This window comes from Dunckerocampus dactyliophorus, chromosome 7 (genome assembly GCF_027744805.1).
Source record: "Dunckerocampus dactyliophorus isolate RoL2022-P2 chromosome 7, RoL_Ddac_1.1, whole genome shotgun sequence".
NCBI lineage: Eukaryota > Metazoa > Chordata > Actinopteri > Syngnathiformes > Syngnathidae > Dunckerocampus > Dunckerocampus dactyliophorus.
Window position 1 is genome coordinate 29,139,251 of NC_072825.1, and position 25,957 is coordinate 29,165,207.

At 39.2% G+C, this 25,957-nt stretch overlaps 1 protein-coding gene across 1 annotated transcript in view; it reads right to left on the reverse strand.

Annotated features, from left to right (window-relative positions):
• cacng7b (calcium channel, voltage-dependent, gamma subunit 7b) overlaps positions 1-25,957 on the reverse strand; it is a 43,188-nt gene that overhangs the window by 13,013 nt on the left and 4,218 nt on the right. The window contains exons 2-4 of the mRNA XM_054781943.1: positions 9,584-9,779; positions 5,976-6,062; positions 5,693-5,833 (exon numbers count right to left, since the gene is read on the reverse strand). Coding sequence (XP_054637918.1) covers positions 5,693-5,833; positions 5,976-6,062; positions 9,584-9,779 — 424 coding nt within the window. The remainder of the gene's footprint in view (positions 1-5,692; positions 5,834-5,975; positions 6,063-9,583; positions 9,780-25,957) is intronic.

A 25,957-nucleotide genomic window follows, 5' to 3' on the forward strand; every position in this document is an offset into this window, starting at 1 on the left:
AGTTGAAATATTGAAAAGATGTGTTTTTTTATAGTCGTAATATTATGAGAAACAAAAAACAAAATAAAGTTGCAATTTCTGGAAAATTGGGCTCTGGAAAAAGCTATATTATGGGACTAAAGTCATAATAATGAGATGAAAATAATAAAAAAAAAAAAACTGCGGAAATGGAAAAAAAAAACACTGGAATTTGACAATAATAAAATGTAAAGAAAAATGTATTCTAATGAAGAAAAAGGTCACAATTTTGCGAGAATAGACTCGTAATAGTATCTAGGAAAAATAACATTATCTTAGTAGCACAAAGTAGTCCAAAAAGGTTTTTTTTAGTGGTAATATTATGGGAAACAAAACAAAATAAAGCTGTAATTTTTGGAAAATTGGTTGAAGAATAAGTTATAATATTATGTGAATAAAGTCAAATTATTTTGCAAAAAAAGTAATAGTTACGGGAAGAAAATAGTTAAAATAGTTGGAAAATTTAAACAAAAAAACCCCCAGCAAAAATGGAAAAAAAAATTATGGTAATTTTACAAGATTAAAGTCAAATAAAAAAAATGTCGTATTCTAACGAGAAAAAAAGTCGCATTTCTGCACGAATAAACTTGTAATATTTTGAGGAAAAATACAGTTATTTCAGTACCATAGAGCTGAAATATTGAGGAAAAAATAAGTAATTTTTCACTTATTTTTACTTAAAAAGGGGTGATCTTATGAGGAAAAAAACTAAATAAAGTTGTCATTTTTGGAAAATTGGGTAGGGGAAAAGTTATGAGGGAAAATAACATTTTCGAAGCACCAAGTTGAAATGTTAAAGAAAAATTAAGAAATCGTTGTTTTGTGGTTGAATATGGTCCATTATTAATTTAAAAAAAGCATATTTAAGCAAATTGTACGTACTGGTGGCCTAAATGAAGCGTTTTCAAGCATAAACATGTCTAAATGAAGGAAAATAAACATATAAGGCATTGAAAAGACGCAATATTGAATACGGTATCTGTGATTGGGAAGGTGACGTGTGTGACGTAAGCTAGCTAGCTAGTGCTAGCAGCAGGTTAGCAGTGTAGAGAGTGGCCGACAGCAGCTCCTGTGTAAATGTTTACTACAATGTGTTCTAATAAAGTCATTAAAGTGCCTCATGAGTCTTAACCACAAACAGCAGCAGTAGAGTAGGATTCTACCCCAGTCTCTGGGTTTCACTGACGTTAGTAACTGATGAAGTAAATGATGTGACAATAGCCACCAGGAAGTACATTGTCTATTCTAACATGCGAGTCTATCTTATCTTAAAATGTCTTATTTTCCCAGATTATGTCTACTATATTGGGTAATAGGAGTGTAAAGTTGACTATAGGGGTGTTATTTCATGTCTAGAGGGTTCTAATAATGTTAAAAAGAGTATTTAGAAGTTGGTAAACAGGTTTTCCAGGTGTTATTTTCTCTTATTATGTCCACTTTATTGGGTAATAGGAGTGTAAAGGTGACTGTAGGGGTGTTATTTCATGTCTAGAGGGCTCTAATAATGATAAAAAGAGTGTTTCAAAGGTGGTCAACAGGTTTTCTATGACTTATATGTCTTATTTTCTCTGGTTATGTCTGTTATATTGGGTAATTGGAGTGTAATGATGACTATAGGGGTGCTATTTCATGTCTAGAGGGCTCTAATAATGTTTAAAATCATATTTAGAAGGTAGTATACAGGTTGTCTATGAATTATATGTCTGATTTTCTCTTTTTATGTCTACTATATTGGGTAATAGGAGTGTAAAGGCAGTTATAGCAGTGTTGTTTCATGTTTAGAGGGCTCCAATAGTAATTCGTAGTCATGTAACTGCGATATTGTGTGAGACACACAAGCACCAGACAGGCTTTTACAGTCAGATCAGGAACGAATTAAGCGTCATAAATGAGGGATTACCGCAGTGCGCTCATTACTGAGACCGACGGCCTGCATGTCTCTCCCTCCCTTGCAACGTCCCTTCCAGTGTGCCAGGCAACCACAGGCAGCAAACTGTGCTCGGTGTTTTTCGTGGCGTATTTGCAGAGTGTTGATGCATGTATCAGTGTTTTAGCAGCACATGTCTGCTGGAGAGAGCACTGGAAGCATCGGAAGCAGCCCTCATTATCACCTCAACACTAAAAGGCCCTTTACTCCGACACGACAATAAACTGTTACATAAGCGCCATTATGTAACAGCTAAGCCCCCCCTTGTCTGGGGGGAGATGCTCCTGTGAGCACCGCAGTGCTGCAAAGCATCAAGTGGAACACATCCAGTCTGCCTCTGCCAGCAGGGAGTATGACCGTCACTGCCACCTGCTGGACAAACGCCTCAACTGTAACACATCAGCATTCAATCTACAGCATCCACATACACCATGGCAAAAATAGCCAAATAAATGACTAAGAACTACTAAAAGAAAAAGCTGAAGTATTACAAGAACAAATTCATAGGTTTGTGACAGTTAAATGAATATATTATGGCAAAAAATGTCCAAATATGATGAGAATAATACAAGTATAGCATTGTTTTTATTTACAATACGTCGCAATTTTACCTTAGTAAAGTAAAATAGTCTCTACAATAGTTTTACAAGCAAGCGTTTGACATTTGACAAGTATTAAGTCAGCATATTATTGTCAAAAATATCAATTCTACACATTTTTGTTTTACTTTACAAGAATTATGATAAAAAAGTAACAATATTAAGAGGAAAGTTGAAATATTAAAATAATGACGCCATCATTTTATGACGGCAAAATAGATGGCAAAAATGTCAAAATATTTTGATAATACAAAAAGGCTACAGGATTTGTTTTTTAGTTTACAGTTGCAATTTTACCACAAAAAAGTTAAATATTAAGAAAAAAATCACTGTTTTACAACAATAAAGTTAATATATTAGATAAAAAACGTATACAGATTTCTTTTCTTCCAACAATTATAAAACTAAAGTAATAATATTAATAATAAATAATAAAAGACTTCAATCATATTTTAGGACAGTAAATTTGATGCAAAAATGTCAAACTATTATTAGACCAAAACAAGAATTATACAGGATTTTTAAAATTTATTTACAAGAATAAAGTTGCAATTTTACGACAATACAGTAAATTATTCGGGGAAAAACTCCCAGTTTTACAAGGAAAAGTCTGACATTTTATGAGGATGAAGTCAGCACATTTTGGTAATAATACAGATTTTTATTTTATTTTACGAAAATTACAAAAATAAAGTAACGACAAAAAGTTGAAATATTCCAATAATTAAGGCATGTTTTAATGACAGTAAATTTGATGCAAAAATATTAGAAGACTAACACAAGAATTAGACGGGATTAAAAAATAATAATAATAATAAAGTTGCAATTTTACCACAATGAAGTCAAGGATTGTACAAGGATTAACTTCATATCTTAGGTTAAAAATTGGGTATGCCCGATATTGGCTTTTTTGCCAATAACCGATATGCCAATATTGTCCAACTCTCAATTTACAGATACCGATATCAACGACACCGATATATGTAACATCACACATCTCCTGCGATGGATCTATCTATCTATTAAGTGTAGCACTTAGCTGTTGCTAAAGAATTGTTGCGTGTGGTTTAGTTGGGGGGTAAACGGATGGGTGCCACCTACCTCGACTCCTGTCTCGTTGTGAATCGCATTTCCACATTTGGTGACTCGACGTGGGAAATAATGTCGACTGACAACAGTGACAAAGAGACCGTGCCGGCGCCGCTACATGCTACCGAGTTAGCTAACGTCGGTGCTACCGGCACGATATTATCGGACATCCCTAATAAAAATTTTAAAAATGGGAATTCTACAGATTTTTTTTTTACACGACTGAACAAAAAAAAGCAGTCTTTAAATGAAACTTTTGTGTGAAAAAGTGTTTGAAAGTGATGTGAAAGTGAAAAAAAAGTGATTGCCTCTCCCATTAAAACATAACATAACTGAGATTAATTGAGATCTATCAGTGTGGAAAAGGTTATAAAGCCATTTCTAAAGCTTTGGGACTCCAGCCAACCACAGTGAGGGCCATTATCCACAAATGGCGAAAACATGGAACAGTGGTGAACCTTCCCAGGAGTGGCGGCCAACCAAAATGACCCCAAGAGCGCAGCGACGACTCATCCGAGAGGTCACAAAAGACCCCACAACAACATCCAAAGAACTGCAGGCCTCACTTGCCTCAGTTAAGGTCAGTGTTCATGACTCCACCATAAGAAAGACACTGGGCAAAAACGGCCTGCATGGCAGAGTTCCAAGACCAAAACCACTGCTGAACAAAAAGAACATTAAGGCTCGTCTCAATTTTGCCAGAAAACATCTTGATGATCCCCAAGACCTTTGGGAAAATACTCTGTGGTCTGACGAGACAAAAGTTTAACTTTTTGGAAGGTGTGTGTCCCATTACATCTGGCGTAAAAGTATCGACGTATTTCATAAATAGAACACCGTACCAACAGTAAAATATGGTGGTGGTAGTGTGATGGTCTTCAGGACCTGGAAGACTTGCTGTGATGAATGGAAGCATGAATTGTGCTGAAGGAGAATGTCCGGCCATCTGTTGGTGACCTCAAGCTGAAAGCAACTTGGGTTCTGCAGCAGGACAATGATCCAAAACACACCAGCAAGTCCACCTCTGAATGGATGAAGACTTTGGAGTGGTCTAGTCCAAGTCCTGACCTGAATCCTATTGTGATGCTGTGGCATGACCTTAAAAAGGTGCTTCATGCTGGAAAAGCCTCCAATGTGGCTGAATGACAACAATTGTGCAAAATTCCTCCCCAGCGCTGTAAGAGACTCATTGCAAGTTATCACAAACGCTTGACTTGTTGTTGCTGCTAAGGGGGGCCCAACCACTTATTAGCTTTAGGGGGCAATCACATTTTCACACAGGGACATGTAGCTTTGGATTTATTTATTAAAATAAATGATGGTATTATTTTTGCAGAGTACAATTATGTATTTTAAAAAAGAAATAAGTGTTTTTAGAGGAAAACCTGCCTTGAGATACTGCCAAGCCTATTAATGTTATTATGATGATGATAATAACCCAATATTAATTAATTAATATTTTTTTTAAAAAATTGTTTAGAATTTTTGAAAAAAACAACAGCTAAGAAATCCCATGTACTGCAAATGCTGCATCTTAAATTATCTATAAAAGTATACAGATAAAATAGAACAATTAAAATAGAAAATGTCATTTAAATTTAATATTATTAATTTTATTTGTAGTTAATTTTTTTGAATTGTTTATTTTTTTAAATAAATGATTCTATATATGTATTTAAAAAATATATTTTTTTTCAAAATGCCTTGAGATACTGCCAATCCTAGTTGTTATTATTATTATTATTATTATTATTATTATTATGATTATTATTATAACCCATAATAATCCAAATTATAACTTTGTTTATGATTTTTGAAAATTATTTTGAATTTCAAAGAAATCTAAAAAAATCATGTACTGTATAGACTGCATCTTCCAAAGTATTACATTAATGATAAAATTCTATCTACAGTATCCATACAACTGAACAGTCCAAATTAAAAAATAGAAAATGTGATTTAAATGTAAGATTATTAATTTTATTTTTAGTTGAATTGTTAATGGGTTTATTTTTTTAAAGAAATGATTGTACTATTTTGGCAAATGAGTGTGTGGCACCTGAGAGTATGAAGAAGATTCCGGACACGAAGGCCAGGATGGTTCGCTGAGGCTGGATGTGTCCGATGTTGCTGATGACGAAGGCGGTGAAGACAAAGAGCAGCGATACCATGGGGAAGGGCGTAGCTGTACGCACCATCTCTGCAAGGGAGGGGGGTCGGGGGCGATACGGAGGGTTTCTTTTCACAAATACACTATATGTGTTGAAAGAAATGTGTTGTCATTGATGACTTGAACCAGCAGGGGGCCTCGGTGAGCTGATGACCTGTTGGGTTGTACTCACTCAGGATGTTTGCCGTGTTCTCAGTGGTGATCTCGATTTCCGGTTCAGTGAAGTACTCTGATGCAACACATCGCCCGTTTTCTGAGCCTAAAAGCACACGTCAACAATTATGACCTCACGATGGAATCACTCCAGACATCTCAACACCACACTTCCAATAAACACTAAAAGCACCACAAGCAGTCGATACGTAGCCTTTCTTTGCCAGCCTCAGGAGCAAAAACAGTCAGACAACATCTCGTCAATCACAAACACACGAGTGCTACTAGTAAGTGTTAACAACATCTAACCTGCATTTTGCAGGATTTCTTGAATTTACAAAAATAAACTAAAGACCACAAATTATGTATTTATTATAAGTAAACTATTTTTAAAAAAGTCACAGTTTTATCCCCCCAAAAGTTTTACTTTCTATGAAGATTAAGTCAGCATATTATGGCCAACAATGTCAAAAATATGAATTCTACAGAGTTAAAAAATGTTTAATATGAAATATTTAAAAATAAATTAAATATTTAAAAATGCAGTAAAAATACCAAGAAAAAAAGTTCAAGAATTACGCAGGATTATGCAGGATTTTTTTTGTATTTACAAGAATGAAGTTTCAATTTGCTAATCGAGAAAAATCAGTTTTGCAAAAAAAAAAAGTTTTCATTTTTAAGTCAGCATATGACATCCAGACTAGATGCCCGAGCCACCTCAACTGGCTCCTCTGGATGTGAAGGAGCAGCGGCTCTTCTCTGAACTCCTCCTGGACAACTGAGCTGCTCACCTTCTCTCTTAGGGAACATAGATCGATCGGTAAATTGAAAGCTTTGCCTTCCGGCTCCGCTCTCTCTTCACCACGACGGTCCGGTACAGCGACCGCATTACTGCAGAAACTGCCTCGATCCACCTGTCGATCTCACGCTCCAACCTTCCCTCACTCGTGAACAAGACCCTGAGATACTTGAACTCCTCCACCTGGGCCAAGACCTCACTCCCAACCCGGAGGGAGCAATCCACCCTTTTCCGTCTTGGCCTCAGATTTGGAGGTGCTGAGTCTCATCCCAGAAGATTCACACTCCGATGCAAACCGTCCCAGTGAGGCCCGATGAGGCCATCAGGACCACATCGTCTACAAATAGCAGAGATGAGATCCTAAGGCCCCCGAACTGGACTCCCTCGACACCTTGGCTGCGCCTAGAAATTCTGTCCATGAAAATGATGAACAGAATGGGTGACAAAGGGCAGCCTTGGCGGAGGCCAACGTTCACCGGAAACAGGCTGGACTTACTGCTGGCAATGCCAACCAGGCTCCTGCTCCGGTTGTATAAGGACTGAATGGCACGTAGTAGCGCACCACCAATCCCATACTCCTGGAGCACCCCCCACAGGACACCGCAAGGGACACGATCGAATGTCTTTTCCAAGTCCACAAAGCACATGTAGACCGATTGGGCAAACTCCCAAGTACCGTCCAGTACCCTTGCAAGGGTGTAGAGCTGGTCCAATGTTCTGCGACCAGGACGAAAACCACACTGCACCTCCTGTAGCCGAGATTCGACTAACGGTTGTACCCTTCTCTCCAGCACCCTGGAATAGACTTTCCCAGGGAGGCTGAGGAGTGTGACCCCCCCTGTAGTTGGAACACACCCTCCAATCACCCTTCTTGAAAAGGGGGACCACCACCCCGGTCTGCCAATCCAGAGGTACTGTTCCCAACTTCCATGCAATGTTGACGTGATGTGTCAGCCAAGACAGTCCCTCAAAATCCAGAGCCTTGAGGAATTCAGGGCGAAACTCGTCCACCCCCGGAGCTTTGACACTGGGAAGCATTTTGACTACCCCAGATACCTCAGCCACGGTGATGGAACTGTCCACGTTCATGTCCTCAGACTCTGCTTCCTCTATGGAAGGTATGTCAGTGGGATTGAGAAGGTTCTCAAAGTATTCCTTCTACCGTCCAACTATATCCTCAGTCGAGGTCAGCAGGCTTCCGTCCCCACTGTAAACAGTGGGGACCGGGCACTGCTTCCCCTTTTTGAGGCGCCGGACGGTTTGCCAGAACCTCATCGAGGCCGACCGAAAGTGGTGCACCGTGGCCTCACCCAACTCCTCCTACACCCGAGGTTTTGCCTGGACCACCGCGTGCCGCTTGGCCTGCCGTACCCGTCAGCTGCTTCAGGAGTCCCACAGCCATCCATGCTCAATAGGACCCCTTCAGCTTGACGGCAGCCCTGCCCTCTGGCCGATATTATTGGCAGAAAAAAAGAATACCAGTAAGATTTTGCATAAATGACAAAATACAGTAAGAACACCAAGAAAAAAAAAAGTAGAAATATTTCAAGAATTAAGTCATACTTTTGTGACAGATTGCAAAAAATATTATGATAATAAAACATGCATACAGGACATTTTTTAAAAAGTTTTTATATACAAGAATTACAAATAAGTAATAAAAAATGAATACAAAATTAAATCAAAAGAAAAGTAATAATATATCTTTATGTCAAATTATTTAGATATATATTTTAGAGGCAACAGTGGCTCAGGAGGTAGAGCAGGTTGGCGGTTCCATCCTCGCTCCCTCCAGCCACACTGTGGTTGTGTGCTGCCCACCTGGCGTGTGAACGTTTCAAAGAATTATACACCATTTCTTTGATTTACAAGAATCAACTTGTAATTTTACCACAATAAGGTACATTTTTAAAAGAAAAAGGTCGTAGTTTTACAAAAAAAAAGCTTAGATTTTACAAGTATTCATTTATAATGAAGTTAGTATATACTGTATGGTCAAAAATAGGACTTGTACAGATTTATTTTCATTTTACATAAATGACACTGGAATGACATACGTAAATACACTCAGAACACACAAAAAAAGTTGAAATATTACAAGTCATTATTTTATGACAGCAAAATGGCAATATTATGGCAAAGATGTCAAAATATTATTAGAATAAAACAAGAATTATGCGGGATTTCTTTTATTTAAAAGAATAAAGTTGCAATTTTACAGTAAAGACAATTTTTAAAAGAAAAAGGTTGTAGTTTTGCCAAAAAAAAGGTTTAGATTTTACAAGAATGAATTTATAATGAATTTATAATATATGAACTTCAGTTAGTGTATGACTGTTTGGTCGAAACTTTTTTTTACATAAATGACAAACTACAGTAAGAACACCAAGAAAAAAAGATGAAATATTACAAGAATGAAGTCTTTATTTTATGACGGTGAAATGGATATTTCATGGAAAAAATGTCAAAATATTATTAGAATAAAACAAGAATTATGCAGGATGTTTTCAAGTTATGATGCTGGCGGCCACATTTAGATATTGTTTTAAGTGGCCCACGAATGCCTAGAAATAATGCAGCTCATATTTAGATATGTATATGTATAATAATTGATCAATAATTTCACTGTATTATTTATTTTTAATGCATTTATTGAATTCTTTTTTCTAATATACTTAAATAATATAAAAAAGACATACATGTTTTTCTGCGTGCGTGTTTGTGGTCATGGGACTGAATGTATTTGTTGTGCGTATTTCCAGTTCGTGCTTATGTGTAGAAATTGCAGCGCTCAGAGAATGAATCATCCAATGTGTCATGAATCATACCGGCCACGAAGCAAACCCTCCAGAGGCCCGAGTGCAGAGCCATCTTGACCTCCATGCTCTGGTTCTGCTGCAGGATGACCCCCTCCACCATGATGAGCCAGTAGTCGGTGGACACGGCCACCCCCACCAGCAGCAGCCCGCAGGCCCCGAACACTGTGGACAGGATGGTCAACGCACGGCTGCTGCACGAACTCATCTGGAGGGGGGGGGGGGCACAGCGAGGAGACAGTCATGCTTGTGTGTGAGCACGTAAGGGAAGCTGGCAGGATTGGAGGCGGGGTGTAAAAGCAGGCACACTCGGATGCACACGGCCCGCGGCCACCCTCCCGTCTCGCCCTGTTAGTGCTGAACACCAACTCGCCACACATCCTCGTCATCCAATCGTGGTAAAGGTTAGCGGGAAGCTTCATGGTGAAAACACTCCAAAAACCCATGATGTTTGTTTACATTCCTTTTCCTTTGCTTGGATGGATCGTGGATCGTCATCTGCACCGCAACAACACGTGGATGAAAATGTACAAATGACAATATCACAACTTCAACATCACTCATTATTTCACTGCATTGTGTGCGCCAAGGAAAAGGAAAGCCATCACCATGAAAGTCAAAACAAACATCAGAAAAAGCTCAGAGAAAGTTAAGATGTCATAGGCAAAATATTATTAGAATAAAAGGAGCAAAATAAAGGCTCAATTTCAGCAAAATCACAGAGATTTTTAAGACAAAAAGTCAAAGTTTTACAAAAAAAAGGTTTAAACTTTACAAGTGTTAAGTCAGTATATTCCTGTATGGTCAAAAATATTTATTCTGCAGACTTTTTTTTAAAAATTATTTTACATAAATGAAAAAATACAGTAAGAATACCAAGAAAAAAGTTGAAATATTACAAGAATTAAGTAATAATTTTATAACTGTAAAATTACTATACATTATGGCAAAAATGTCAAAAATATTATTAGCATAAAACAACATTTATGCAGGATTTGTTTTTTAATTTACAAGTATAAAGTTGCAATTTTACCACAATGAAGTAAATTGTTAAGAGAAAAGGTCATAGTTTTACAAAAAGAAGATTTAAATTTGACAAGGATGAAGTCAGCATATTACTGTACGCTCAACAATACTCATTCTACAGATTTTTACTCATTTTACATAAATTACAAAATACAGTCAGAATACCAAGAAAAAAAGTTGCAATATTACAAGAATGAGGTAATAATTTTATAACTGTAAAATGGCAAAAATAACATCACTGGGGAACACTCTATATGTTGCATTTAAAGAAAGACTTGTTTTTAGTCAATTTAAGTATGCTGAGTTCAAATATGAAGCTAGTTTTTTTTCTGCAAGCTACAGATTTTATGCAATCTTTGATTTTTATTAAAAAAGAAAAAAATCAAGCATTATTATAGGATCTTGCAATGTCAGCCACAAATCAGTTTATTTAACAAGGCAAAAGAAACAGAAGAATAAAATGTGATTTTAGATTCAAGCACACCATTGCTAGAAGTGCCATATGTTTTTTCTGGAAGCGTTTCTCAGAAAACAGTCTTTATCGCAACGTGAGATAAGCGTCTTTCAGAACGTTCTTCAGATAAGAGTCAATCACAGCTCATAACGCCTATCACTTTCTGTCCGTACAGTATTTTAGTCAGGCAGGAATTTGCGTTTGTAACTTTTGCGTTTGTGCACTTCATCTGGGCAATCTCGTTTAATACTCCAGCAGTAGTCGGCCATCATACTTTTGTCCCAGCGACCTTGGTAGCATTCTTCCATGATCTTTAGGTCTTGGTGGAACCGCTCTCCTTGTTCGTCACTCACAGCCCCCAGGTTTTCAGGGAACTGGTCAAGTTGGCTGTTCAAACAATGAAGCATGATGCTCATGTTGCACCTGAGAGCACGAAAAGCGAGGCGCATTCTGTTCACAAGTTCATTGTAGTTCTCTGCCTTGTTGTTTCCAAGGACGTTCTGAACGACTGCCACAAAGGATAACCATGCTGCCTTCTCCAAGGCGGTCATCTTGGCAACAAACTGATCATCACCAATGAGGGTTTGAATCTGTGGGCCATCAAACACACCTGCTTTGATCTTCTCGAACGACAAGGTCCAATGTCTTTATCGTCTAATGAAGGCAAACCTTTGAAAACTGGAACAGGAACTTCTTCAGAGTGCGGAGCAGGCCGAATAGCTGAGGGACTGTTCGGATATACGATCTTACGTCTGTTTTTCTTGCCCACACCCGCTGTGTTTACCATGCAGAAGTAACAACCAGTTACATGGTTGGTGAGTTCTCGCCAAATCATTGGACCTCCAAAAGGCAGACCATTGCGTTTTCCTTTGGTCCAGCTTCAGAGCATTTCCTCACAATTGTGGCACACAACATGAGGAGCCCATTGCTTGTCTTGGTCACCAAGATGAACTTCAAAATAAGCCTTTTAGGCTCACTTGACAAACAAGGATATGTTACGTCTCTGATGATGGAGTGTGTAGCAACCACAGATGCAACAGAAGGCATCAGGCTCATTTCTACAGTGATGTCTCGATGAGGAAGCCATGTTTGATGTGGAAAAAAGAAATATTAGAATCTATCTATGTATGTATATAATCTCAAAACGCTTAGATTTGGGTTACGTAAATTCGTATTTAGACTATTTCATCTATCTCAAATTGCATGAAAACTAGAGCTTATGGAGAAAAACTAATTTCAGATTTGAAATCAGCGCCTAAAAATCCTTCAGAATCAGTTAAAAAATCCAATGCAACAGAAAGTTAAAATAATAGAGTTCCCCAGTGTATTAGAATAAAACAAGAATTAGGCATTTTTTAAAACTGACAAGATTACAATTTGCTGAGATCATTCTCAGCAGACAAAAAAATAAATTAGAAAATACAGTAAGAATACCAAGATGAAAAGTTGATATATTACAAGAATTTTATCAGTAAAATTAATACATTATGGCAAAAATGTCAGAATATTATTAGAATAAAACATTTAGGCAGCATTTTTTTTAATTTAATTTAATTTTACCTTAACGTACATTTTAAAGAGAAAAAGGCATAGTAAAAAAAAAAAAGGTTTAAAAATGTACAAGGACTAAGTCAGTATATTACTGTATGGTCAAAAATATTCATGCTACAGATTTGTTATTTTATTTTATAAAAATTGCAAAAATAAAGTAAGAATACCAAGAAAAAAGTTGAAATATTACAAGAATGAAGTGCTAAATGTATAACTGTAAAATTGATATATTCTGACAAAAATGTCAATGAACATTTGTGGCGGATGAAAGGCCATTGTTGATATTGTCGATGTTCTTCAACTCCTCACCGGTGCCGTCACTTAAGAGGTTCTTACCTGTTCCACTGCCCAAGACGGCCACGCGTGCTTTCTTTTCACAGAGTTTTTCCACTCTCTCGCCTTTTGTTTGTTCTCCTATTTTTGAGGTCCTGCACAATTAAAGACTCATTTGCAGGTCGCTGCCTCTACGTCTCAGCATACCGGGGGCCAAGCTTTTGACAGCAGCAACCAATCATGACAATATCATTAGAATAAAACAAGAATTATGCAGGATTTTTAAAAAAAGTTTACACAAATAAAGTTGCAGTTTCATCACAATAAAATAAAATATATTAAGACTAAAAAGGCGTAGTTTTACAAGCAAAGGTTTTCAATTTCATGAAGATTTTAGTCATAATTATAACTGTAAAATTTATATCTCATGGCAAAAATGTCAAAATATTATTAGAATAAAACAACTATTAAATTCAATTTAATTAAAAAGCAATTATCTTTATTGGCAGACAAAACAACACCAATAAGATTTCACATAAATGATAAAATACAGTAAAAATACCCAGAAAAGCAAGTTGAAATATTACAAGAAGAAGTCCAAATTTTATGACAGTAAAAAGTGATGGCAAAAAAATGAAGCATGGAGGATATGGTCTTTAGTTAACAAGAATAAAAAAAGGGATAATCTTTATCGGCAGAAAAAAATGCGATACAGAAAAGATTCAATTTGACAAGAATTCCAAAAAAAGTTAAGCAAGTTATGCTGTATATTAAAATCTTTCTTATAGAATCGTGTCCTGTATAAAGAGTATAAACTGAGTTTGCTGGTTTATGATAGCACAAGTGTAGCCAACATACAGCGACTAAATGCTCCCATTTTGCGACTAAAACGTGAGACGGGATCCATGTCAGTGTGTGTGATCGCTCACGTTTGACTCACATTGCCATCTTCTACCATCTTTGTTTACACATTTTGCCTGGCTCCACTGTCTCTCTGGTGCCACCTAGCTAGTGTCACTGAACAACCTTGCTCTCTGTGATTCTAATGAATCATTATTCAAAAATGAAAAATGTCAAATGTCATTCAATGTCATGTATGACACAAACAGCTGTCATTTTACAAATATGATGGAAGTTATAATTAAGAGACAAAACTTTCCCCCCCAAAAAGTGAAATAGTTGGTGGGTGGGTGAACAGCAGAAATGACAAAAGGAGCTGTAATCTTATGAGAAAAAATGTCCAAATATTACGGAAATAACAAGAAAAATAAAATCCAAGAGGAAAATGAAATAGTTTTATCATAAAAAAAAATAACACTGAATTGAAAATAATTACTTGAAATGAAATGTTTGGTGTCATGTCTTGTCTTGTCCTTTTAGGTTTTGAAATAATCTATTTTCATGCTCAAATGAAATACAATGAAACAGAATGAAATGTATTTGTTTGTGTGTGGTGTCATGCGAAAACTTATTTTTCAAAACTTATTTAATGAAAAATGACTGCTGTTGAATACGGATAATTCTTGGCCTAAATGAAGCATTTTCAAGCATAAAAATGGCTACTAAATGAAGTAAAATGCAAATACAAGGCAGAAGAAGCGTTGTAGGTGTGAATGTAGTATTCTCCAATGGCCACCGGGTGTCAGTAATTGCTTGGTGAGACAGGCACTAGACCAGGGGTGGCCACATCATACACATGAACATCATTCCCTCCTCACACACATACCTTTGCTCAGCCAGATTTATGTGCCTGCGAAGTTCAGTCCCTTGAGTGGAGTGAGCTGAAGCGTCGCTGAAGATTTGAAGCTTTGAAATGCGATAAAGACACCTGACCCAAAAGGCAGAGTGGCTTGCTGTTGTGCTCAACAAAACAATATGACCTCTCCCACTCTGGTGAACACGTCCTGTGTTCATCCACATATTTTCGTGGAACTGTGCATTTTTCCCCAGCCATTTTGACAGCGAATTTGACAAATTCGTTACTCGAAAGATTGAGATCCGACTGGGAAACTTCGAGCTATTTTCATTCAGTGTGCATGCCAGCAAAAATACCGTAATAAACTCAAGCAAATCGTAATGAACTAAACTTCGATATGCTTACATGCCTTCATAAAGCCACATGAAAATGGGCACAGAGCCGCATGCGGCTCGGGAGCCGCGGGTTCGCCACCCCTGCACTACACTCATCAGTAAGGTTCCCTAGGGAACACATTTACTGAGTTTTATTTACTATATCTACCATATTGGCTAATACCAATGATGGGTAGATGAGACCTCGTGAAGCGTTGCGGCACATTACCTGAACTACCGTGTACCGTGTTGCTCAATACCGACACCTGCTGGATGTCACAGGGTGCGCACCACTGCCGTGAAACACCAGACACATCAATTGCGTCGACAGTCTCTATGGTGTAGTCAATAAATAATGTTGATTGTGAATGTGATATCATCTATCATCTTTATAGCCTGCATCGGTGTGTACTGATGAGGTGCTTTTCTTCGGTAGGTAATTCTGTAAAACAAATACGACATTTAACCTGCAGAAAATAAAACCAATATTTCCAACTAAGAGTCACTGAAATGTAGATGAATTCTGTCAGCTCAAGAGGAGATGAACTGTAATAAGGAAATAAAACCGAATGGCTTATTTGCCGATATAGGAGCGCTAAATCTGTGCTGAGACACCCCGTTGAGAGAAGTCCGACTCCCTTCCTTATGAACACACTTTGGCGCCTCGCAGACAGGCCAAACAGCAACTCCATTGGTCACGTGACTTTTTCTTAAAGCAATACTCGCACCAACTCGGGGTTTTGCTCTTTGAGCTCGACACATGCGCCAACACATCGATCTTCCTGGACCCATCACTAGCTGATACCAGTGTAAAGCCATTTAAAGCCACCATTACAATACACTGATGAGACCATAGCCACCACAGGAAAGTACGCTGTCCAGAAAAAAAGAAAGTGGAACTGCTAACGTGTGAGTCTATGTTATCTTATCTTATATCTACTATATTGGGTAATGGGAGTGTAAAGCTGACTATAGGGGTGTTAGTTCATGTCTAGAGCGCTCTTATGATGTTAAAATGTGTATTTAGAAGGTCGTAAACAGGTTTTTTTATGTCTTATTTTCTCTTATTATGCATACTATCTTGGGTAATAGGTGTGTAAAGGTGACTACAGGAGTTTTATTTCATGTCTAGAGGTCTCTAATCATGTTAAAAACCATATTTAGAAGGTCATAAACAATTTTCCCATGTCCTATTTTCTTTATTATGTTTACTATATTGGGTAATAGGTGTATAAAGGTGACTACAGGGGTGTTATTTCATGTCTAGAGGGCTCTAATAATGTTAAAAGGCGTATTTAGAAGAATGTAAACAGGTTTTCTATGTCTTATTTTCTCTTATTATGTTTACTATATTGTGTAGTATGAGTGTAAAAGTGATTATAGGGGTGTTAGTTCATGTCCTGAGGGCTCTAATAATGTTAAAATGCATATTTGGAAGGGAGCACACAGGTTTTCTATGTCTTATTTTCTCTTATTATGTCTATTATATTGAGTAATAGGTGTATAAAGGTGACTACAGGAGTGTTATTTCATGTCTAGAGGGCTCTAATCATGTTAAAAACCATATTTAGAAGGTCATAAACAATTTTCCTATGTCTTATTTTCTTTATTATGTCTACTATATTGGGTAATAGGAGTGTAAAGGTGACTATAGGGGTGTTTTTTCATGTCAAAAGGGTTCTAATAATGTTAAAAAGCATATTTAGAAGATTGTAAACAGGTTTTCTATGGCATAACTACAAAAATATTCAATTTATTAACAATGAATCCTGCTTTGCGGAAATTCACTTATCGTGGTCGGGTCTGGAACCAAGTAACCGCCATAAATGAGGGACGACTGTGGCGTTGCTTTTCATTTCAATGAAAGCCTGCATGAGGACACACACACACACACATACACACACATGCACACACACTGAGCAACACACATTGCAACAATAGTAAATATGATGCAGTATAGAAAGAACAATACATCAAATACAGTCATGGGAAAAATGATTAGACCAGCTTTGTTTCTTCAGCTTCTTGTTCATTTTAATGCCTGATACAACCAAGGGTAGCTTTGTTTGGACAAATATAACAATGACAACAAAAATAGCTCATAAGAGTTACATTTTTTGGCAGTACAAAATAGTAAATGATTTTGAAAACCATGGACGTTGCTAGATATCAGCTCTTATGAGCTACATTTGTCATCATCATTCTATTTGTCCTAACAAATGTACCTTTAGTTGTACCAGGCATTAACATGGATCAATACACTGAAGAAACAAGGGTGATCTAATCATTTTTTCCATGACTGTACAGAATACTGTATCATATGGGAACACCTTAGTCACACTGCTGTGTGGATGCTAGCCTGTTGAGACAATAGTTTAGGCACAGATCAAACATGTTGTTCCTACAGAAGACAGCATGAAATATAAACTTGCTGCTGATGCAATGCAGCTGCATAAACATCTAAAAAGATACGCCTTTAATCTTTTGTCCGTACGTCCATGTTTGTGATTGCAAGCATATTATTACTGTGCTTGGAGTTTGCAGTGGTGTGCAGCTGCGCCAGTAGAAGATAGTGAAACCAGTGGGGGGAATGAAAGACTTTAAATCAAAGCCATCAAACATCCAAAGTCCTAATTTGCACAAATGGCAGCCGTGCATGAGAGCCCTTGTGTCTCATGCAAGGCAGGGATGGAGCCATGTGACTGTAGCCGCAAGGAGGGGGGCAGGATAACCACCCAGCTTCCATAATGAACAATCACACCTTGGATGAAGGGCCAAAGTGTCAGAAATGAGTGCCAATCAATTGGTGCCATCGTGAGCAACGCTGAGAGACTCTTCAGCACCACGGATAGCGACCTGTTCTCCTTTTAGCTTGAAACCACGCCATCTCCTGCTTTCCTTTGTGTGCAAAAAGTATTAGAGGTAACCCTGGTGGACTCGGTCGGGATTGACACTGAATGGAACAACAGCTGCTTCCCTCTCAGACGGTCTGGTGACTGCTCGGCCTGTCACCATACACTCAGCTCACCAACATTACTTTTACAGGCTCCGATATGATTCATCAACTTTGCTTAAGTATGTTGTTATATATTGTTGGTATTTATGCTCTACATTGTTCCATTTTTGAAAGTGAACAGTAAATTGGCAAAATGTTAGAGTTCATGGTGCCACCCAGGATGAGCTAGCTCTCACTGTTCAGTCTCATTTGCGGAAGTGACGCTGTCGGAGTACTTTCACTCAAGTAAACAAACATGGCGGTGTACGAGACAGAGAATGTTTACAGTAATTATAGAGAGGTTTTGAGCGATGTGTCAATAGTTTTCGCGGAGGAAGAAACATTTGGAGATGAAATAGAGAACTTGCAGAACATAAATTTAAGCCTTAAGACATGAAGATGAAGATCTCCAGCCTTCAAAACATGAATGGTGAAGAATGGTAAGTATAAATTACTCTGGAGTTGATTATCCTTCAATTATTCTTTTAAATCGGCTTCTTAATGAGCATGAAGGGGTCTTTACAGCCTGATTTATTTTATATTTTGTCACCATCGCCCCCACAGTAAACAAATGGCTGTGAAAAAATGTTTCTATAGCATGTATAATGCTTTGCAGCCTCGTCGCCATCATGGAATAGTGTTTAGAAGACATGTAAACAAGACATGACTTACTCTGTTCTGTGGCGACTTTGATGTTGTTCTTGTATTTTTTTTCCTGTGCATCCTTTTCAAAATGCATTCATACCCTACTTTCAAGCCAAATGCTTCTTGTAAAGGTGTTCCTTTGAAGCAGTCATCAGTGAAATGATCACTGCGAAAAACAGAACTTGAGGTGGGCATCCATCTGTCTCTCATTCTCTACACTTGCTTCGTCCATTGTTGCATTAAACCTTCCTCTTTTGGAAAAAAAAACAACCTTACAGTATCACTCGGATACTATAAACATCCAGCAGCAACACGACATTTTGGCATGACTACTATTTTGATGAAAAATACAGTAGTACCTCGCATAACGTAAACCTCCTTTTATGTAAATTCCACTGAACGTAAAGAATTTATGTAACGTTTCTGCATCATATTACGTAAGAAATTCCATATAACATAAAGCGTCAAGTCAGTGCAAGTTCAGACTAACACTTGGTGATGCCTTCGGATGCTTCACGCTCTCATTGGCTGATCATCATGGCACCGCCTACGCTCTCATCTCATTGGCTGATCATCGTGGCGCTGCCTACGCTCTCATCTCATTGGCTGATTATTGGGGCACCGCCTACTCTCTCATCTCATTGGCTGACTCATACAGCGCGTACGTGAGTTTGTGTGAGAGACAGGCTTGTCCCTTCAACCTCCTTCCTCTTCGTAGTCGCCCTTAAACTAACTTAAACAATTAAGTTAAGTTACAAATTAAAATTTTGCACACAGCATTATCATGTAGTGCGTGTGCGTTTGTCTGTGAGAGCAGCTGACTCTTAGACTCTTTGAGTCGCGTTTCGACTCAGGCTGAACGGTAGGATTGCTTTTGTTTTTCAGTTTTATTCATTTACAGTAATCTTATTTATTACCTTATTTTATATTGGAATGTTACTCTACTATGTTTATGCTAACATTTTCTTATATTTTCCCACCATATTTGGTGGACTTTGAATATTTTGAAGGCCCAAAGGTGTGAGTTTGGGAAGATCTTGGAACGGATTAGGCTATTTACATGTATTTTACGCTTCGTATAACATAAAAACCCTATAACATAAAGGTTCTCGGAACGGATTATTTACCTTGTAGGGGCGTCTACTGTATACTGAACCAAGTCGACCATCTACCTCGAGAAGCGTTTGTTCATTCTGCTTTAGCAGAGAGGTGTTACCCCGATGACGTCACTTCCGGAATGAGACTGACCTGCGAGAGCTAGCACATCAGGGTTGGCGCCATCAACTGTAAATGTCATTTTTGAAAATGTACCATTTGCTTTCAAAAATGTAACAATGTAGAACATAATTACAAACAATATATAACATACTTAAGCAAAGTTGATGAATCATGTCATGGACCCTTTAAGAAAACTACAGTGACAAAATACAGGACTGGACAAACAGAGTCACAAAACAATGCAGCTACATTTTGAAATGTTTTACAACTTTGTATGCACGACTCAAGCAAGATTCTTTTAACGCTTCAACTTCTTTCCACAAGTTCAAACAAAAACTAAAAAGACTAGCTAAAATGTGTGTGTGATATTTAGTTATGTAAAACACATTTCAGGTTGCAGGAGGTTAGCTGCATGTTTACGCTAAAAGAACTACAGCTCCCATGATGCTTTGAGTGTGGAATAGGGTTGTGAAGGATAAACCCATGACACCGGATATCCGGTTGACAAGCGAGAGATGGTAGCTGTCACTACGTAGGTCTCACATGCGCGTGACCTACCTCACTTCCTGCATTCGATAATTTTTACAACAGCGCTTCTGCGACGTCACGTGCAGTGGTATTTATTATTAGAATGTTAAATGTGTGAACATAAATGATCAATAACCATACTTTATATATGTAATATACTCGGGGGTTATTTTCTTAGTGACTCTTATTAACTCATAAAATCCCAGACATTTTTTAACAGACGACCCCTTCAGTTGCGGCCATTTTACATGATTTTGACTGATTCTTCAAGACACACAGAATATAGTGTTGTATGGTTATATAAACATGGAACCTACCAAAAGAAACATTACACTCCCCTCTTTCATCAGGAAAAAGAAGTTTGTTTCCACCTTTTTCCGTTCTTTAGTAATCAGCAGTAGAACACTGGTAAGTTTCAGGAAAATATCAGTTCCCAACTACAAATGGGAGAAAACCAGCAAGATACATTTCAAGCATAACTTTCACTTCACATAAATATTTTTTGCTTTTGTGACAGCTCAAATATCTAAACAACTATACCAACATACAGTAAACACACAAAAAAGGGCTTGTTTTACATCAAAATATCAATGTATTTATAAATATGCATATATTATTTACATTTGGAACTGAACTATATGTGCACATGCGTGTGCCCATGCGTGTGCATGCATTAACATTTCCGTACAATGTGTAACCTTCTGCACACAACACTCCTCCACGCTCTCACACTTCCTCTTTCCTGTCGAGTATGATTTTTTTAATCAAATGCCACCTGGTGGCCGTTTTTATGGCTTAAAATTGCTCTGACGTGAAATCGTCACCTCTTTTTGCCTCTCGCGCAAAAAAACCCAGTGAAAGACAAATAGATACGTTGTTGAGATCGGGTGTTCGGATTTATAAAAACGTATATGTAATATATATGGATATATATTATATATTAATGCTGTGACTCCTGTTACAAGGTATAATATGCTGTTACGTCAGCGGATGTGCCGTGTACGCTAGTGGTGCATCTGCGCATGCGGCGACGAGGATGGGGTGGCTCTAATGCGAGACCATCCCTGGTAAAAGAGACAACATGTGGCGAGTAGATTACAAAACTTTACAGCGCTTAAAAGTAGAGGCTAACAAGGAAGCTGACGCAAGCCCAAAACTATGCAAAGCCATGGCGGCATTACAAATCGGCGCGACTGGGGAATATGAAGAAAGACAAGAAGATTTTGAATCTGACTTGGACAGGAAACTTGCAAAGCCCTGATAAGCCAAGCGCAAAGACGTACCTGCAGGTGTGCAACCGCACTGAGTGAGCGCTATAAACCAACACCCATCGTAACTGTGGCGAGATTCAGGTTCCAGTCATATGCGGTTCCAGATATTATGCATGCATAAATACAATAAAACAACTCGTAGAATACAGTGATATTGGGATGTCAACAACCATAAGCAGAGTGCAATGATGGATTCAGCTCGAGTTTAAAAACAACAAAAAAAAACAACAACACAGAAAAATACAACCGAAAAATACCATCCATCCAAACATATCTTGCTTGAAAATACTTTTGTCTATATTTTTTCAGTGGCGAAAAAAAAAGGAAAATATTTACGTAATCAATAAAAGAGGGCTTATAATTTATCCACTTGCACCATTTATATGATATAAGAAAAAAAATCGATTATGTTTTAATTCCTCCAATCTAGATCGGCAGATGCCCTAGTTTACACATGCCTAACACGCAACTGCTGAAAAATAGGCCAACTGGATGTAGACGCGTTCTGCACATCGCATTTCCGGTATGGATCGCGTAGTGACAGTATCAGCCTCCTGAATGAATAAGAATCAGCCAGAAATCCATTCTTAGATGAATGGATTGTAGAGACATGCACCGGGTATCGCGAGACTAGCAACCGCATGACAGTCCGTCTCTGAAACAACGCGAGGTCTGGTCTGCTGTTGAAAGGATTGTCACGCATGCTTACGCATGTCACGCACCTTAGCATGACTGAAGACCAGAATGGATGTAAATAGCATTAGCAGCGCTAGCATTAGCTGCACACTAGCAGAACACTGGGAAAGATTGTCAGCACATCGGCAGAACATATGTATTTTATAGCCATCTAATTGATCTTATTTATTATTTATTTTAAAATAAGACAGAAACAACATCAAATTAAAAGCACAAAATGAATACAGAGCCACCAACTCCAACAATGTCTGCCTGATGCTTGCCTCTTTAGGCACACCCCAACAAACATTTGCTGGGAGCCATACTGTATGTGCTGACACGGTGAACAGAGCAGAGCGAAGCAGAGCGGGGGGTGGACAAGCCTACAGCCTTTGCCTGGGCATGCCCATATAAGGAAGTCCGGGTTGCATTGAAATTTGCAAAAATGGCATTTATAGTTCATGGCTAGCTCTCAGCTCAAAGTCATTTCCTGAGTTTGTCAAGTTAGTTCAGTATATTTTTCATCAAAATAGTTGTCATGACAAATATTGTGTTGCTGCTGGATGTTTATAGATCCAAGTGATACTGTAAGTTAGTTTTCTTTTCCAAAAGAGGAAGATTAAGACAACAATGGACGGAGCAAGTGCAGAAAACGAGAGATAGATGGACGGACACCTCGAGTCTTGTTCTTTGCAGTGATCATTTCACTGATGACTGCTTCAAAGGAACATATGTACAAGAACCATTTGGTTTGAAAGTACGGAATAAACACATTTTGAAAAAGTATGTACTCTTCCGCCGGTACACAGGAAAAAAACAAGACCCCCCCCTCAGCAGTCGCTGCTGCAGCTATAGAGCAGATCCACACCATCGTCTCTAAACTTCAGAACCAGCACCCCCAATCCCTCCTCCTCATCTCCGGTGACTTCAATCATGCTTCCCTGTCCTCTGCTCTTCCCACCTTCACCCAGTATGTCAAATGCCACACTAGAGACAATAAAACTTTGGACCTCCTGTATGCAAACATCAAGGATGCATACACCTCATCCCCCCTCCCCCCGCTGGGTCGTTCTGATCACAACCTCGTCCATCTCGTCACAGACTACACTCCAGTAGTGAATAGACAACCCCCTGTGAAGAGGCCTGTGAAGCAGTGGTCTGAGGAGAGCAGTGCTAGGCTCAGAGACTGCTTCCAGACAACAGACTGGGAAGCGCTCTGTAGTCCCCATGGCAGTGACATTGACAGCATGACGCACTGCATCACAGACTATATCAACTTCTGTGTGGAGAACACTGTGCCCTCCAAGTTGGTGCAGTGTTTTCCCAACAACAAACCCTGGGTGACCTCTGAGATTAAGGCCCTGCTGAACAAGAAGAAGAGGGTCTTCAACTCAGGGGACAAGGAGGAGCTGTGCAGAGTCCAGAGGGAACTCCGGCATAAGATCAGGAAGGGGAAGGACTGCTACAGGAGGAAACTGGAGAAGCGGCTGGAGGAGAATAATGCCACGGAAGTCTGGAGAGGCCTGCAGACCATCACAGGCCATGGTAAAGGAGTGGGGAGAGACCAAGTCAGTGGGGACAAGATCTGGGCAGATGAACTCAATGTGTTTTTTAACAGATTTGAGTCTGCCCTCCCTCCCTCCCCTACCAACTCACCACTCTTCACCCCCACATCCCCATCCCAGCCATCCTCTACTCCCCTCTCCATAACTGATGATCAGGTGAGAAGTCAGCTGAGGAAGATCAAGGCAAGGAAGGCCCCGGGACCGGACGGCATCAGCCCTAGAATCCTCAAGGACTGTGCTGACCAGCTCTGTGGAGTTCTCAGGCACTTGTTCAACCTCAGCCTGAGCCTGCAGAAAGTCCCGGCCCTGTGGAAGACCTCCTGTGTGGTCCTGATCCCAAAGACACCGCGTCCCAAGGAGCCTAACCACTTCAGGCCTGTTGCCTTGACCTCTCACCTGATGAAGACCATGGAGAGGATTATCCTGCAGCACCTGCGACCCCTGGTGGGCACTCAGCTGGACCCCCTGCAGTTTGCTTACCGGCCTCGGATCGGAGTGGACGACGCAGTGATCTACCTGCTGCACAGATCACTGCTACACCTGGAGGGCAGCGGGAGCGCTGTGAGGGTCATGTTTTTTTACTTCTCCAGTGCCTTTAACACCATCCAGCCGGCACTACTCAGAGTGAAGATGGAGAGTGTGGGAGTGGACCAACAACTGACTGCATGGGTTATAGACTACCTCACCAACAGACCACAGTATGTGAGGCTCCGTCACTGTGTATCTGACATGGTACTCTGCAGCACAGGTGCCCCTCAGGGTACGGTGCTCTCCCCTTTCCTCTTCACCCTCTACACCTCGGACTTCACACACAACTCCACACAGTGTCACATCCAGAAGTTCTCCGACGACACAGCCATCGTTGGTTGTGTTTCAGAGGGGAATGATCTGGAATACAGGACGGTCATCAGGGACTTTGTCAGTTGGAGTGAGCTTAACCAGCTGCAGCTCAACACCAGCAAGACAAAGGAGATGATCATTAACTTCCAGAAGAAAACATCCCATTTCACACCGGTGAACATCCAGGGAGCGGACATAGAGTTGGTAGACAGCTACAAATTCCTGGGTGTTCACCTTAACAACAAGCTGGACTGGTCCGTCAACACCCACGCCCTCTACAAGAAGGGCCAGAGTCGCCTTCACCTGCTGAGGAGACTGAGGTCCTTTGGTGTGTGCAGGACTCTTTTACGGACTTTTTATGACTCTGTGGTGGCCTCAGCCATCTTCTATGCTGTGGACTGCTGGAGAGGGGGCAGCACGGACAGGGACAGGAGCAGGATCAATAGGCTGATCAGGAGAGCGAGCTCTGTCCTGGACGGTCCTCTGGACTCCGTGGAGGAAGTGGGGGAGAGAAGGATGTTGGCTAAGCTGACATCCATCATGGACAACACCTCTCACCCGCTACATGATACTGTGGGTTCCCTTAGCAGCTCCTTCAGCAGCAGACTGTTACACCCACGGTGTAAGAAGGAGAGGTTCCGCAGGTCCTTCATACCGACCGCTGTCAGGCTCTACAACACCTGCACCACCTGAACCATGTTGTAGTCACGATGCTTTACTTTACTTTACTTTACTGTTCTCTTTACTTGTCTTGCTTGCTTGCTGCTGTAACAAGTAAATTTCCCCGCTGTGGGATAAATAAAGTACAAACAATACAATACAATACATACAATACAATACAATACAATACAATGAAGAACAACCACTACGTCAAAGTTGGTCCAAAAGAGTAAGTCATGTTTTGTTTACATAATGTCTTCCAAACACTATTCCACGATAGCGACAAAGCTGCAACAAAGCATTATACATGTTATAAAAAACGTGAAAAAATATACACATTAGTCAATGTGAGGCCACATGTACATTAAACAGGCCATAAAGTCCCCTTTTACGTTAATTATGAATTATGAATTATGAATTTAAAACAATAATGGAAGGATAAGCAACTCCAGGGTAATTTACACTCACCATTCTCTGTTTTGAAGGCGACCAATCTTCATCTCCATGTCTTAAGGCTTAAGTCCATGTTTTGCAAGTTCTTTTTTTCATCTGCAAATGTTTCTTCATCCTGGAAAACTATTGACACATGGCTCAAATCTTCACTATAATCACTGT